The sequence below is a fragment of the Eptesicus fuscus genome, chromosome 2 (genome assembly GCF_027574615.1).
Source record: "Eptesicus fuscus isolate TK198812 chromosome 2, DD_ASM_mEF_20220401, whole genome shotgun sequence".
Lineage (NCBI taxonomy): Eukaryota > Metazoa > Chordata > Mammalia > Chiroptera > Vespertilionidae > Eptesicus > Eptesicus fuscus.
In genome coordinates this window covers 94558086-94575498 of record NC_072474.1, presented here as the reverse complement: position 1 = coordinate 94575498, position 17413 = coordinate 94558086, and the positions used below count along the sequence as shown (strand labels likewise).

At 46.4% G+C, this 17413-nt stretch overlaps 1 protein-coding gene across 2 annotated transcripts in view; it reads left to right on the top strand.

Annotated features, from left to right (window-relative positions):
- The window catches only part of TBC1D1 (TBC1 domain family member 1), a 220581-nt gene that overhangs the window by 110293 nt on the left and 92875 nt on the right, over positions 1-17413 (top strand). For both annotated transcript variants that reach the window (XM_008140210.3, XM_054729566.1), the window contains 5 exons: positions 1834-2352; positions 4512-4601; positions 6613-6717; positions 7228-7357; positions 12031-12122. In XM_008140210.3, the coding sequence (XP_008138432.2) occupies positions 1834-2352; positions 4512-4601; positions 6613-6717; positions 7228-7357; positions 12031-12122 (936 nt within the window). The remainder of the gene's footprint in view (positions 1-1833; positions 2353-4511; positions 4602-6612; positions 6718-7227; positions 7358-12030; positions 12123-17413) is intronic.

The following is a 17413-nucleotide window of genomic DNA, read 5'->3' as shown; positions in this document are numbered from 1 at the left end:
ATTGGTTGCCTCCTGCACGCGCCCCCACCAGGGCTGGGAATGGAGCCTGCAACCGAGGTACATGTATGTCCTTGACCGGAATCGAACCTGGGGCCCTTCACTCTGCGGGCTGACACTGTGGCCACTGAGCCAGGCTGGCTAGGGCTATTTTGATTCTTTTTCTGATTAAAATACCTTGAAATGATATAATCTTTTCTGATAGAGAGGTTGTCTTTAAGATGTGCTTGATATGAAGTCACAGAGAAAAAAAAATCTTTTGAGTCATCAGGTTTTAAGGGATTATGTCATGAACCCAGAATATAAGCATACTTTTAAAATCTATTAAAACCACCTTCATTTACTGTATTATATTGATCTTTGACCTAAATTGAAAAGGTGTTGTTTTTTTTTTTCCTTCCCTATAATGTTTTTAAAAAGACATTGGGCCTATGGGTATTGGACTTTAAATTGAATTACATAACAGAAAGAAAGGAAACAAAATTGCTTTGGGTGTTAGGTCATGACGATAACTAGGCACTTCCTGTGGGAGGTTGAATCCATGCCTGTCTTGTTTTAGTGTGTGGCTGGTCGCACAGACGCTACCCATGTGGCCACGGGCTCCTCCTCTGTCTGCTGCTGCTCTGAACTGCGGGATCTCGTCTCAAGCTAACGATGAGAGGGTGGAGCGATGGGGACCTCAGCAGCACATGAGAGCATTTTGTTCATTCTCTGATCGTGACTTTACCTTGAACCTAAAGGCTTTGGCACCTCCGTGAGTGGGAGCCCCAGTGTGTTGCTGTGATAATGATGCCGTCATGGTTGCTTACTCCTTGATTAAAACCTCCACGCTCTGCAGTTAATACTATGCAACTACTAGGGAGTACAGGACTCGGCAGTACATTGTCAGTTGTTGTTGTTGAAGAAAATGATGTGATTTGAAGAAATGTTTTATAAGATTATTTCAGTCTTGTCTTGTCATCCTCAGCCCAGCCATTTATTGTGGACACCTTTCCCAGGTACATTTGCCACGAGATCTAGAGTCGCTGCATAGTGTCTTGATGAGCTGCATTGGAGACAAACCTCTCTGGGGGTGACGGCTTCTCCAGAGAGGACCTTTGGCTTTGCAGTGGCACCAGCCTGGGTTTCAATCCAAGGCTAGCCACGTTGGCTGTGCATCCGTGGGCCAGTTGACTTAACCTTGTGGGGTGAGAGCATGTGAATCTTCCAGAGTAGCCCCTCAGATGTAAGAGGTGCTTTATAAATACTACCAGAGGCCCGGTGCACGGATTCATGCACCGGTGGGGTCCCTCGGCCTGGCCTGTGGGGATCGGGCCCAAACCGGCTCTCTGACATCCCCCAGGGGTCCTGGATTGTGAAAGGGCGCAGGCCAGGCTCAGAGACTCCACCGGTGCAAGATTAGGGGCCAGGGAAGGACCGCAGGAGGGTTCCAGGGCATGCCCAGCCCATCTCGCCGAGTCCCGATCGATGGGCCAGACCCCAGCAGCAAGCTAACCTACCGGTCGGAGCGTCCGCCCACTCGTGGTCAGTGCGTGTCATAGTGACCGGTTGACACTTAGAATATTAGGCTTTTATTATATAGGATTCCTCATCTCTTCCCTGTGAACGTTGTGTATTTTGCACCCATGGGAGGGCAGCCTTCTTTTTCTGGAAGTTCGGTACACGGACAGTGAGACAAGTGCCAGGGAAGGAGTGGGCAGATTCCTGTGGGACCCTCCTCGGCTGCCCTGTGAAGGAATGCGCAGCGGAGCCGGGGGAGGGCTTGGTGTTGGCTCCTTGTGCCCGGGAGTGCCCCCGACTGCGTGTTCCCAATAACACGCCTTCCTCTCTCGGCAGGTGCCCGAGATCATCAGCTCCATCCGCCACGCCGGGAGGATCGCCCGCCAGGAGGAGCTGCACTGCCCCTCGGAGTTTGACGACACGTTCTCCAAGAAGTTCGAGGTGCTCTTCTGCGGCCGGGTGACCGTGGCGCACAAGAAGGCGCCGCCCGCCCTGATCGACGAGTGCATTGAGAAGTTCAACCACATCAGTTGCAGCAGGAAAGCCGAACTTGACCTGGTCTCCCAGAACTCGGAGGCCAGCGGCCCTGCCGCGGCGCTCTCCTTCACGGATAAGTTCCGGTCGGTGCTGCAGCCCGCGGGGCCCCCGGAGCAGGGCCGCTGGCCCATGCGCAAGTCCTTCTCGCAGCCCGGCCTGCGCTCCCTGGCCTACAGGAAGGAGTTCCAGGACGGGGGCCTGCGAAGTCACAGTTTCTTCAGCTCTTTTGATGAGAACGACATTGAGAACCACCTCATCAGTGGACACAATATTGTGCAGCCAACGGACATGGAGGAAAATCGAACTATGCTTTTTACGGTAAAACAGCACCAAGCCTCGTGGTCGCCCCCCCGTCTTGAGATAAGAAAATCTGCTCTATTGAGCGAAGAAGCTTAGTACCTTGCTTTTGGATTTATGTGCGAATCCATGTATTTTTATACTCAATAATTCTTTTCTCAGGATAAAGTCCTTGCTTGAGTCCTAAGCCTTTAAAGTCATCAAGGGGAAAGATAAAGAGAATCCATTTTCTTGTATAATTTTTATCTCCCCCAGCCATGCTTCTAAAGATAACTTTTCAGTGTGGAAGAAACACAGTTAGTATGTATAAAAGAGGCCCAGAAAGGGATTTTTTAAAAATGCATATTAATTTCAAGTCATCTGTTTCAACAAAAATCTTTTTGGAAAATACTCCCTCCATGCTATTTTTTATTACTTTATAAAGCATTTATGCTTTGTTAATCAGGGTAATTGGATTTGGAGAGGACGTGATATTTGAAATTTATACCCAAACTGAAATATTAGTTCAGCCAACGGCCTACTCACTTTTTTCTAGAAGTTTGGGCCAAACGGCAGAAGAGGAATTGGTTGGCAGGGAGGCTGCCCCTGGCAGGCGGGGTTGCTGGGTGCGCTGCCCTCCCTGGGAGCCCCCTGGGTCTGAGCTAACGGGTTGGAGCTGTCCCCGCAGGGAGCTGGCCTCTGAGGATGGAGAGAACTGATTGTTCCTTCACCCGCCCCCTCCTCCCCCCCCTCTGTTGTTCCTTTGACCTAAGGCTGACCAAAAATTCTAGAGAGAGCAGAATTACCTTATATGTCTTGTCTTGTTTTTGTGCCTGACCCAGGGCAGTGAGATGACTTTAGGGGTAAGGAGCTGGCTACTTAGTTTAATGCTGATGGCTATCTGCGGGTTTACGATCAAGAGAGTGAGTCAGGGAACACAGGGCTGATTTCTTCCCGTTTTCATCATAGACCTAGTGTACTGAAGGGTGCTACTTGCTGTCAGTCTTGTGCTTTAATCTTTAGTTTTGAAAAATTTCTCTTGGAGTCATTGGGAAAGCTGCTCGGTGCATTTATTTTCAAGTACTTATTGTGTGACGGCTGCGTACGGGGTCCCTTGCAATACACCAGAAATACAGCCGTGAACAAGACACGTGGTCTCCGCCCACGTGGAGTTTAGATTCTGGAAAGAGAGACCAACAACTGGTTGCAAATAATTATCTCATTACAGTTGGGATAAATACTGCCAAGATAAGCAGAGGGTGCTGCCAGAGCATGGGGGGCGGGGTGGTGGTCTGGGAGGACTTCTTTGAGGAGGTGATTTTCACCGAGCAGAGGTTTCCGTGTGGACAACCAGCAGTGTGTCCTGGGTTCGGGGAGGTGCAGGAGCGGAGGTCCCGGGGGAGGGATGGAGCACAGACAGCAGGTGGCCATGGCGGCTCCGTCCTAGAGTGGAGTCTGTTGTGCTGACTCATGTCAGTAAGACAGTGTTAAATTATGCTAATGCTCTAACTTTATTTTTTATATGTTTTTAAAATATATTTTATTGATTTTTCACAGAGAGGAAGGGAGAGGGATAGAGAGCTAGAAACATCGATGAGAGAGAGACATCGACCAGCTGCCTCCTGCACACCCCGCACCGGGGGACGTGCCCGCAACCAAGGTATATGCCCTTTGACCGGAATCGAACCCGGGACCTTCCAGTCCGAAGACCGACGCTCTATCCACTGAGCCAAACCGGTCTCGGCAAATGCTCTAACTTTAAAAAGTCTGGTACGTTGTACAGGAATGCCTAACACATAGTATGTACTCCACAGATTATTTTAACAATAATTTTAAAAGACCTAGAAAAAAGTCATTAGAAAACTGCTTGGGGCATTTTAAAAGAGAGCTTCTGTTTTCTGGAAGATTCACTTACGTAGGAGCTGAGGCCTTGCTGCTAACTTTGGATATGTGGTTCCTCCATCCCACGGAGGACCGCTGTCTAACGTAGGTGAATGCGCTAAGTTGTCCTGCGCTACCCGAAGCCCGTAGGTTAAAGGACAACCTTGGAAGCGATTTTCTACGGTGAGATAGTCAGAGTTTTATGACGCCTGCTGCTTTTAGTCTTTATTTTCATAGGTCATGAAATGAGAAAGTTTGTGAGATACATTTGAATTCAGCTTTCATGAGAAGCTGGTTGCTTTTTTTGTTTGTCTTTTAAGATTGGTCAATCGGAAGTTTACCTCATCAGTCCTGACACCAAAAAAATAGCATTGGAGAAAAATTTTAAGGAGATATCCTTCTGCTCTCAGGTAAGTTCAGATGGGTTATTGGCTCAATTGCAGTGGAATTTTTACTGAATTATTTCCATATCTGTCCATCAACAGAAGTGCTAAAGGTCACAAGATGTATGTGTTCTAAGTACTTGATTTGTGTTCTTGCATTTCTTCCTCCTTTACTTTGATATGTTAAGGCAAAATGTGAATATAATTTAGAAATTAAGAATTTTGTTTTTAGAAACAATAACCTACTGGAGAAAATAGGTCTACTTTTCTTTTTTTAATTATTCGTGGTAACATTCCCAAAAGATGATTCTCATGTGTATATGTATATGTCTGTGTGCACATTTTATATATATATATATATATATATATTTATATATATATTCATACATATTTTAAAATAGATACTTATTTCTTCTTTACAAAATTCATAACTTTTTTTGGGTAACAATAACATTATTTCTTCTTCCTTAAAATATGTTAGACAGCGATTATTTTTGAGGATGTTTTACTCAGAATACTGTCTACTTGAGTTCTTTCTTGATAATCTCCCAGTGAGTTCCATAGATTTTGGAGAATCGATAAGTTATAAATGAGCTGTGCCAATTTTACTCAGGATCTTCCTCACAACTATGAGGTCACTCAAGATATTGTTTGACTTTTTTTTTTAAACTCTGACTTCTCATTTCCTCACTTCCATTTTCTCTTAATAAGATAATGAAAATCTCATTGTTTGTTGATTTATAACATGATCTCTTTAAGGATTCAAAGGGATTTTTTTTCCTTCAAAATGTGAAACTAAAGAATGTTCCTCAATAGATCAAATAGGGGACCATTTACAAAGGAACAGTTTTTCCAAACCTCCTTCCCCCTGAGAAGGAACCTCTGGCATGTGCTGCCCTGGGCTGCTGCAGAACACTGACTGAGCAGCCAGCTACGGCCCTGATGGCCATGGATCAGGAAATATCTGATCGGACGTGAGATTCTCCGCAGAATGTTTATCTTGATTTGCTGCTATTTCTATTGAAATGTTAATGTTTAATGTTTGCTTTTTCACGTGATGGTTTTATGATTTCCTCAAGTTTACATAATCGCCTGAACTTCCCGCTGTCAGCACTCAGACCTCCGCAGGCTGGTGCTCTCAGGAGATCCCACACATTAATGTCTGTGGACCGTGTCTTATCTGCATTAAGGTGCCTCTTAGCTGTTATGTTCAAAACAAGTTTAGATATTCATATTTATTAAAAAGAGCTCTTAAAATCTACAGTGGAGCCCTGGCCTTAACACCTTATGTTTACAAGCTTCTCTTTTCTTTGTGATTATAATTTCTGGCTCATTCTTCATACCAGTTCACTTCAGTATTTGCCCGTTTATTTTATAAGTACACACATGGTTTGTTTTTTTTAAAAATATATTTTTATTGATTCCAGAAAGGCAGGGAAAGGGAGAGAGAGATAGAAACATCAATGATGAGAGAATCACTGATCGGCTACCTCCTGCACGCCCCCCACTGGGGATTGAGCCTGCAACCCAGGCATGTGCCCTTGACTGGAATCGAACCAGGGACCCTTCAGTCCATAGGCTGACACTCTATCCACTGAGCCAAACCAGCCAGGGCTACACACACATTTTTAAATCTTTTAACCTTTGTGTGTGTTTGCATGTGTACATGTGTGTGTGTACGGTTGTGTTTCTTTATTAATCTCTGGTCTGCTTTTGATTTTCCCAGTAGCTTTTTATTCTTTAATACCTCAGAGAAATTCTCATGTTTCTGTGTCAACTTTTCTTTCCTTCCTGTTAGTGCTAAAATGGGCATGAAAAACTCCGGTTTTGAGATCTTATTGTGGGAGTAATCAGAGTAGCATTTGAGAAGAACAGTGTTCATCATCATGTTTGAGAGGGGTTTTTAGGTATTTACCTGAAATAATAACTTGATGGTGCCCTTTCCCGGGGCGCGGTGTACATTTGCAGTTGCCTTCCTGGCAGCGATGCCTCTTTGGGATTCAGCTCAACGTTCCTTCCTCTCCCCCGCCTCCCACAGGGTATTAGACACGTGGACCACTTCGGGTTCATCTGCCGCGAGTCCTCGGGAGGCGGCGGCTTCCATTTCGTCTGTTACGTGTTCCAGTGCACAAACGAGGCTCTGGTAAGCCGGCGGGCAGCTCCCACGTGAACCCTTAGCGACGAGGACTCTCAGCCTCACGGGTTTTTCTTTCCTTAGCAAAACCGCAGTCTCATCGACATATTGCTATTTGGCTTTACTATTCTTTCATGACTGTTTAATTAGCACGTATCTTAGAATCACTTGGGTGTGCATTTTCAATTTTCATTATTTTTAAAGAACTGGCTCGCCTGCACCCCCGGGTTTAGCAATTTTAAAATGTCATTTTGGACTTTTGATCAGAGCATTTAGCTTTTTCACTCCGTGTTTAATTGGTGTTTTTAGGTTTTCTCGTATCCCCTGCAAGAGCCCTGAGCATCTGGGTAGTGTTTCTCAGTTGGTAATCCTAGCAGTTATGATTGTTACCTGCCAACCTGTGACTCATGGTCCAGAAAACGCTTAAAATACGAAGTCTTCACGCAGAGTTCCGCATGCGGAGCCCGCTCTCGTTAAGTGGACCTTTCGCTGGCTACCGTCTCTCTCCTCTCTGCCCAGGTGGATGAAATCATGATGACCCTGAAACAGGCGTTCACGGTGGCTGCTGTGCAGCAGACGAGAGCGCCAGCCCAGCTGTGCGAGGGCTGCCCCCTGCAGGGCCTGCACAAGCTCTGCGAGCGCATCGAGGGTGAGTAGGGCCCCTTCAGCAGGAGGGGAAGGCCCGGGAACTAGGTGATCTGCACTCGCTGACAGGTTCTGCCTGACGGAGCCTGGTATTATTCACTGGGCTGTCCGGCGTGCAGGTTCTGTGTTCCACGTGTCAGGTAGTAGTCACTGGGGTTGTCTGGTGCAGGGAATGCGTTCCACGTGTCAGGTAGTAGTCACTGGGGTTGTCAGGTGCAGGGAATGTGTTCCATGCGTCAGGGATTGTGCCAGGTGCGTGTGATTCGAACATAGTGGCTGTACCATTTTACACTATCATCAGCAGTTTCTCCACATCCTTGCCAACACTTGTTGCTTTTTTTAAATTTAAATTTATTATTTTTTTAAATATATATTTTATTGATTTTTTACAGAGAGGAAGGGAGAGGAATAGAGAGCTAGAAACATCGATGAGAGAGAAACATCGACCAGCTGTCTCCTGCACACCCCCCACCAGGGATGTGCCCGCAACCCATGTACATGCCCTTGACCGGAATCGAACCTGGGACCTTTCAGTCCTCAGACCGACGCTCTATCCACTGAGCCAAACCGGTTTCAGCTGATTTCCCCTTTTAAGTGAGATAAATGGACAGTTTTCATCTTAAGGTGTTTGAAGGTTCATTTTTGGGCATTATAGTGCTCTTTAAAATGAATCAAAATGATTACTGTTTTTTACTGTGTTTTCCTGGGTTGGTACTATTTGCTGACGTTGTACAAAACATATCTGGGAACAAGAAAAGCTGGGCTTTATCCAGAGATCCCATCTGAGAGGATCATAACCCTTTCCTTGGCCGTTTCCAAGATAAGGTGAACGGTGACGGAAATGCTCCCGGGAGCTGACTAAGGGGCCACCGTGACTTTGGCCTGGAAGATGAACAGGTTGTGACCGTAGGCCTGGGAGGGTCCCAGAGTCCCGCCTGGTAAAGCTGGCTTAGCTCTCAGGACGTTCCAGCTGAAGAGTGTAATCGGGGTGGGAATTTAGCAGCTGTAGTTTGGGAATTATCATTTAATTCATCTTTCACCTGAAAGCGGTGCTGATGTGTAAACCTCCCTCGCGTAGGCTGGAGAAGGTATGCTTTGCCGGCTTGAAGGGCGCATTCTGGAGCGCAGAGGGCACCGTAGGGCCACCGTAGAGGCGTCCTCCGCAGGGGAGCGGCTCATTACTTTATGACCAGCCGGAGGCCCTCGCTGTTTGCTCTGTTGCATTCTAATCAGTACAATGAAGTGAGTGGTTTATTAAAGCTCATGCATGTTCCCGTAAGAGTAGTTCTAGTGGGAACGTATGGTTTGGCCAAGAACTCCATAAACTGTGGAGAGGGCCAATGACATGGCCACAAAAACAAAAGACCTCAAGACTGCGTTGTGTTAACGGATATAGCCACGTCATTCCCCGGAATGTATAAAATACAATCAATAGCCGTGGCCAGTCTGGCTCAGTGGATAGAGCATCAGCTCACGGACTGAAGGGTCCCGGGTTCTGTTCCCATCAAGGGCACTTACCTCAGTTGCAGGCTTGATTCCTGGCCCCAGTTGGGGTGCGTGCAGAAGGCAACTAGTTGATGTGTGTCTCTCAGATCGATATTTCTCTCTCTCTATCTCTTCCCAACCTTTCCACTCTCTCTAAAAAAAATCAATGGAAAAATATCCTCAGGTAAGAATTAACAAAAAATAAAAATAAAATACAATAAGTATGCGGTACACATTGACGACCGTGGCCACCCACTCTGAGGTGCACTTACAGCACGTGAGAGGTGCAGGCGTGCTCGGGGTGGGTTTGAATTGTGTGCCACGGCTCGTAGTGTTCACATCGTGTTTTGCTTATCTTAGAGCTTAGAGGAGCGTTTTCAGAATCCCTGGAATGAATTGTGCTTTCACTAAAAAGAAAACGAACAGTTGAACGGAGGCTTCCCTTTGCGAACTCGCCTCGGCCGAGCCAGGCCATGCGTCAGAGCTCCCCGGGAGAGAGCCTTTCCCGCAGTGACAGTGTGAAGGCGGGCGCCCCCACGGGGCTGCGGGTTGTGGTTTGGGAATGCCCTTGCCTCTGGTTACCTTTTCCTTGCCTCCCTTCCCCCCTCTGAAGCCTTTTGGCATCACGTGGGGAGTGCGCCACCTCGCTGCAGAAACCACCCGGGAGGTGCTGAAGGTGGTGCGAAGCCACAGGAGGTGTGGGGAAAGGGACCGGACCTGGGTGGGCCCCCCCTGCTTTGAGTTGGTGGGGGCAGGAAGGACCGAATGCCCCAAGGCATCCTGAAGACAAGGATGAAACTTGGCGAAGGATCGCTTCATGCCTGCTGAGGATGAACAATAGTCTCCCTGCATGATTTCACCCAAGACTGCGAGAAGCGTAGTTAGTCTAACTCTTCTTAGCGTTGGGTTTCTCTCCACCTGGGGATGTCTCATCAAACAATACAGCGTGTCCAAACTAGGATGCTGACACTGTCCGAGACATCTCCATATGCGAGGAGTGTTGGTTCATGATTAGTGAGGGCTTATGTTATTGTAAATTTCAACACCGTGTTGATTCAGCATTTAAGTCGTTAGGACAATAAAATCAACTACTTGTCTCCCTGCCTTCTAAGACCTGACATCTTGCCAGAGGAGCACCTGAATTTGCTCTGACAAAACCCGTCTGTCCTTGCAGCACTCTTGCCCGCCTGTGAATTAACTCCCTTGGTATTGACGCCCTCACGTGTCAGACCACCGAACTCTCCCGGCAAAAGGGAGGCAGCGGGGGTTTAAGAGTGATCTCCAGAGGCAAACAGACATGGCTCAGATTCTACCTCGGACCCTTACTTAGCTGACGACCTTGGACAGAATCCTTGACTTCACCGCGCCTCAGTTTCTCCATCTACACCTTTGATTTCTAGAAATAGTGCCCACTCCAAGGATGATTCTGAGGATTAAATGAGATATTGTGTGTAGTATTGAGTGAAGTGGCACAGTAATCACTGAAGAAATATTGGCAGAAAAAAAAAAAGGTGGGAGGGACTTCCTGGAAGCTGAGATGGCTGCAGCAGTGTGAGAAGGGGCCGTAGGAGGGAGGAGCGCAGGGCAGGCTTGTCTGCTGTCGGCTCCTGACCTTGGACAAGTCACCTGTCTTCTCTAGACCCCAGCAAACTCACCTGTAAAGCAGGCTGATTTCCAAGTTCCTGGTCCAGACTTGAGCGGTGTCCCCTCTTAGTTGTTTAGGTGCATCATGGCTCTCAGGCTCCGGAGGACAAGGCCAGATGCCTGCCCGGGGCTCACTCTTGGGAGGAGAAGAGAGTGGCAGGTGGGTAAGGAGAGGTCATCCTTGGAGTAAAAAGTACAGGCATCCTTGAGATGTTACAGGTTCAGGCCAGACCACCACAATACAGCAAATATCACAGTAAAATCACGAGTCACATGAATTTTTTTGGTTTCCCATGCATATAAAAGTTATGTTTACACTATATTGTATACTAGCATTATGTCTGAAAAAACAAAAACAATGTACATACCTCAATTAAAAATACTTTATTGCTAAAAAATGCTAACCATTATCTGAGCCTTCAGCAAGTTGTAATCTTTTTGCTGGAGGTTGCCACAAACCTCCAGTTTGTGAAAAATGCAGTATCGTCCGAGTGCAATGAAGTACAATGAAACGAGGTATGTCTGTTACGCGCAGTGGTTGTTTTCGTTGTGGTTAGGTCAGTACATCCTTTCATTCTAAATCTCATCGTGTGGAACATTTATCTCTGGCACCAAGAAAAGGCAAAACAGGGTCTGAGCCATGTCTGTGTGGAGAAAGAACTTTCTGAAGTATTGACACTGATGGGCACTAAAACGATGGCTTTATTTTTATAACCTTTTCTCAGAATCCTCTGTCATGGTTATTAAATTGTCTTAAGAATGTTAATAAGCAAGTGGTGGTAAGAGGAAAGTGGTTAGCCACATGATTCAATTTTATGTGCGGGAGTATAACATGCAAGAGAAATATGTTGGTCAGTTTTCAAATGGAGTAGTCATTATTTCTCCTTAAGAAAAGATATCGAGAGCAAATACCATGAGAATTTATCATTTTCTTTTTTTTAATTTTTAAAATTTATTTGAGAGAGAGAAACCTCCATCTGTTGTTCCACTTATTTATGCATTCATTGGTTAATTCTTACATGTGCCCTGATTGGGGATCGAACCCGAAACATTAGCATATTGGGATGGTGCTCTAACCGTTGAGTTACTGGGCCAGATTGAGAATTTATCATTTTCTGAGGACAACATTCTGATTGTGTGAGGGGTTTTAACATGGAACAGTGGCCGAAAAGTAATTTGGAACCACATAGATCTGAGGTAGAGTCCAAGGTGGTGGTTTTTGGAAATTTTATAAACTCTGAGTCTCAGTTTCCTTATCTGTAAAATGGGGATAATAAAACCCTATTCATTAGATTGTTCTGAGCATGTAATGATATGATGCAGGCCTGCTGTTTAAGAGGGTGCCTGGTCCATTGAGGGCTCAACTAAAAACTGTTAGTTGTTGTCATTGTCATTATCAACTTCATTGGTTAGGATTTCCATAAAATTTTGAAAGCCTGCAATGGGTAGGTAAGAATGTCAAGGGAATGAGTATAGAAGTGTTCACTCTTCCTCATAACTTTTACGTGTTTTCATCGCTCTCTCTCTCTCTTTTTTTTCTCTCAATAGGAATGAATTCTTCTAAAACCAAACTAGAACTCCAGAAGCACCTGACAACGTTAACCAATCAGGAGCAGGCTATGATCTTCGAGGAGGTGCAGGTACAGTGGGGGTGTGCATTTCCATGTGGGAAGAAGAGGCAGCAGCCCTCCTGTGAAACGTCATTGATAAGCAATAGGAGACCAGAGCTGTCACGGCCCAGGGAAGTGGCCCCGAACTCCGCTTGGTTTAAGCTTGAACAGCCCCGTGGAAGGGCCAGGTCGGAATTGCAGATTCACATCAGGTCTTGGTTTTCGAGTGAAAACAACAAAACCAGAGGAGAGGGGGGGAGTGCTCTCTTAAAAATACCATTTCAGAGTGAGAGAAATTATGACGTGGGAGAACCTCAGCCTGGGGACCGAGACCTGGACTTCCGCTCCTCTGCTCCGTGGGAACCCTCTGCACCCTTCTCCGTCCGGAGTTTGGCTCCAAGTAGGGAGTTGCAGGAGATGTCGTTTTCTCCATGAAATGGAACATTAATTGTTCCTCCTGTCTTACTGTTTTTTTGGTTTGAAAATAAATGTAGATGATGTTGTCTACTTAGAACTGTATACTATGTCAAACCTAAACAAAATACAGAAAAAAACCAAGCTTGTGGGCTTTCTGCAGCAAACCCGGAGACCGCTCTCGTCCTTGCGTTTAGATGCCATGTATCTTGGGGAAACCACACTGCGTGTGCCTGCACGCCAGTGATCTGTTCGTTCTGACTCTTTAAAAAAATATATATATTTCTTTATTGATTTCAGAGAGGAAAGAAGGAGAGAGAGAGAAACATCAATGATGAGAATCATTGATCAGCTGCCTCTTGCACGCCCCCTATTGGGGATTGAGCCCGCAACTTGGGCATGTGCCCTTGGCCAGAATCGAACCTGGGACCCTTCAGTCCACAGGCCAACGCTCTATCCACTGAGCCAAACTGGCTAGGGCTCATTCTGACTCTTTAATGAGCTCGTCAGAAATGTCATGTCTGCTGTGGCCCAGGGCATTTTCTATGGCTTTCTGGCATTTTTCTAGGGAGTTAAGCACATTAAAACAAAGAAAACAAAGAATAAATACCTCCTTTTGAGGGGGAGGAGAGTGGCAGGGGTCCTGCAAAGGGAGAGGTCATTAAACCACAGGAGAAGGCTCCAGCCGCCCTCCTCGCTGGGGGAAAAGCTCAACAGTTAGGGCCCATGGTCTGTTTTCCGTGAGTGTGAACAAGTGACCACCTGTTAAAGTTCTCTTTATCCCCGTTCTCCTCCCGCTGTCAGGTTGGCATATGGAGTAGAAGGAAAGCATAGAAAGATTTCCTGTCTTTCGTAGACAGCTTAGGATGTAATTTTCATGACTTTTAATTGGCTTTACATTTTTCCTGTTTTCCTCCGAATCCACTTGAGACACACCACTTTGTTTTCTCTTAAAGGATCCTTAGAGTTCCAAGTACACAGTACGCTTAGACAGATTGAATGTGATTTGTATGTGGAGTTCGTAAATGGGTAAATGGATAAATGGATGATAATTTGCTTCTGATTATTAATGCACTTACAAAGTGCTATCAAGTCACTTTGGGGAGCATCCTTCCAGCCAGCATAGAAGAGGCATATTCCGCCCTAATGTGAGTTTTCCTTTTTATGTAGACATCACTGTGTATGTAGTAGCTTTCCCCCAAACAGTGCGATGCATCAGGATAGGAAACACTGAGTACATATGGCAAAGAGGCTGTAGAGAAAAGCGGTGACACAGTTTTACTTTAAAAAGTGCACCCGGCCGATGTGGCTCAGGGGATTGAGCGTTGTCCCACGCACGAAGAGGTCACTGGTTCCATTCCTGGTCAGGGCACATGCCTGGGTTGCGGGCTTGATCACCAGTTGGGGGTGTGCAGGAGGCAGCCGATCGATGTTTCTCTGTCATCGATGTTTCTATCTCTCTTTCTCCCTCTCCCTTCCTCTCTCTCTAAAATCAATAAAAACACTTTAAAAAATAGGGTACTCAGTTAATCTCCCAGGGCCCCTAGAAGACTCTAGTTTTTTTGATCCGTTTAAAGACCAAAGGGAAGTCATGGGTTAGAAAAGCCAGCTCAGACTTTGTCCTCCGTCACTGTATGCACGGCTCTTCCTTGAATGATGCGAATTTGACATGATCTTTTCTTCATTCTAATGGCTTATTGATCGTCTTGTTGAATTATTTCCTCAATTACCATTTGTGGTTTTTGTAAAACATTTTATAAACCAAGTCATTGGTTTCCTTTTAGGTAGCAGTGCCTGCTAATGTGTTTGAAAAATCATACATTTCAAAAACATCACAAAGGAGGTGGCTTTGTGGTGTCACGAGTCCTCTTGTACGTAGAGTGGCTCATGTTTTCCTCCACACAGTCCTTCCTGGAGGGTGGCTTGTTCCTGAAGAACTCTCCCATGGCACACTTCCATAAGACAAATGTCATTATTATTAACATGTGTGGCAGGTGATCACCTATATAGTTATTGAAGTATACGCAATCACGTTTTTTTGTAAATAAATGCTTAATCTTATATAATAAAGAGGTAATATGCAAATTAACCCTTACTCCCTCACAAGATGGCTGCCTACGACCAGGCTGGCAGGGGGGTTAGTGAGGGACGACCAAATGACTGAATAAGCAGGCTGCGTGGGGTGACCAGGCCGGTGGGAGGGGCTGTGAGGGGCGACCAGGCCGGCAGGGGGGCAGTTAAGATGACCAGGTTGGCAGGGGGGGCAGTTAGGGGCGACCAGGCTGGAGGGGGCAGTTGGGGGCAATTAGGCTGGCCCGGGGGGGCAGTGAGGGGTAACTAGGCTGGTGGGGGGGGGCAATTGGGGGTGACCAGGCCGGGGGGTGGGGGCAGTTAAGAGCAACCAGGCCGGCATACAGAGACAGTGAGGGGTGATCAGGCTGGCAAGGGGGTGGGGCAGTTAGGGGCGACCAGGTAGGCAGGCAGGTGAGCGATTAGGAGCCAGCGGTCCAGGATTGTGAGAGGGATGTCCGACTGTTGGACATTCCCGAGGGGTCTTGGATTGGAGAGGGTGCAGGCTGGACTGAGGGGACCCTTCCCTCTCCCTGTGCACGAATTGTGTAAAATAAAATGCAACCCAAACAGAACCATGAAGAAAGAGAGATGAGTAGTTATCGTAAAGATGATGCCAGAGATGATCACTGCTGTAGACACGCTGACCTGGGGCCAGTGGTCGCCGGGGCTGTTAGCCTTCCTCTTTCTAGGAGGACTCCTGACGACACGGCACAGCCACATGTCTGTCTGTGGTCTGTTTGAAACGTGTACATTTCGAACATATCCAACTGGGCAGGTGTGACAGTGACTCCCAGGGTCTTGCTGGCTGGCGTCTCAAGCAGCTGCGCTGCTGGCGGAGGGGCCCCGTCCAGGCTGGCCCTCTTAGTCTGAGAGACTGCGTGGAGGCCCAGGGAGGGCAAGGGAAGGAAATGTCTCCAGATCCAATTCTCTTCATGTGGGTGAGCGTGTTTCAGGGGACGACTGCACTCATACTGAGTAGATAAATCAAGTAGATGTACATTCGGTAGGTGTCCATGATGGGTTAAATAACACGGCTTTTCACCAGTTAAAAGACTAATGGCTAGAGGAGCTATTTTTCACTTTGTAAAGAAAATGGATCACCTCCTTTGGATTTCCTACGATCTTAAAATGATTTCTTACAGGATTTGATTGTCATTTTTAAAAAAGGTGTCAGAGTGCCCTGTCCCGGTGAGCGCGGCCGTTTTTAGCCATTTGCTCCAAAGACCGTAGGCGTCCTGAGCGCTCTGCGTTCACCTGCCAGCCTGGGAATTTATCTTTAACCGCATTTGCCACCAGTTTATAGGTCCCTCACAGAGATAAGGTTAAGACACATGTAACAAAGTTGACTTTGTTACTTAACAGGCAATTCATTGTTTCCTTATTGTTGTTGTTTTAAAACATTGCAGTGTAACATCACTGGAGGAAAGCGCACAAGTCAGTGGTGTGTAGTTCAGGGGATTTTTTACAAGTTGACCCATCTGTGCCCTGGCATCAAGACTTTAAAAAAGCAAGAGCATTGCCAGTTCCTCAGAACCCCCTGTACTGCCCCTGGCAACCCCCCGCCCCGGCTCCTGATACCGGAGATTAATTTTGAACAAAGCAGGTTAATTTTTGACTGCAAAGTGATGTGACCCAGCTTGATTCCGCACTGTTCTCCTCCGACTTGTCTCTCTGACTCATGAAATCACCTTTTGGAAACAAGGATTTGCCAGGAGGGAGGATGGTGACATCATGTGGGAGGTAGGGGGAGAAGACACCTTGCTCATGGTTTAACTCAGTGGAATGGTAGCCCCTACCCGTGTTGTTTTAAGGAAGGGTTTACTCTTGACCTTGTACGCCACCATGAAAACGCGCTTCCGTCTCGGGTGACTTTTCTGTGATGGTTAACGAGCCCCGTGACGCGGCCTCCGGTTCTCGGCTTCAGTTTCTAACGCGCAGCAACTGTGCTCAGCTGAGCTCTCATTTCTGGCCTTCCGAATAGTTTCTGTCATGTAGACTTTGAGGAAAAGAAAATGCATTCATAATGCTCTTTATTCCTGCATTCTTAGCCTTTTTTTTTTTTTTTTTGATATTTTGAAATAAATGATCATGAAGAATTTCTCCAAGAAAAATACACATTTTCTTGTGAGAGTAGCCGGAGGTTTGAGTTAAAAGATGCAAGAGACGAAAGAGTGGGTCAGCTCTCACTGCCTGCGCCCGCTGAGGGGCCTCGTGTAATTCCTTTCTGCTCTCTTTTCTGGACTTAAAAAAAAAAAAAAGGATTTTATTCTTTAGAGTGGTTTTAGTTTTTCAGTAAATTGGGTGCAAAGTACAGAGTGTTCCCATGTAAACTCACCTCTGTGCCTCCCACCCCAGCCAGTTCCCCTGTTAATAACATGTTGCCTAAGTGTGGTGCATTTGTTACCATTGATGCAGCGTTATTATTCACTAAAGTCCATAGTTTACCGGGGCTCACTCTTGGTGTTGTACATCCTGTAGGTTTGACAGATGTATAAAGACATGTGTACACCCTTATGGTATCATCCAGAATTGTTTCACTGTCCTAAAATTCCTCTGCGTTTTGCCTGTCCCGCCCCGCCTCCTCCCTCCATCTCCAGTCCTCCAAAGCCCAGGCAACCACTGATCTTTTCACTGTCTCTGGTTTTTACTGTGTCACATGGTCATACAGTTGGAACCATACAGAGTACAGTCTTTTCAGATTGGCTTCTCTCACTTAGCAATAGGCATTTAAGGTTCCTGTAGGTCTCTTCATGGCTTGATAGCTCTTCTCTTTTTAGTGCTGAATAATATTCCATTGTCTGGAATGGAAGAGTTTATCCATTCATCTGCTGAAG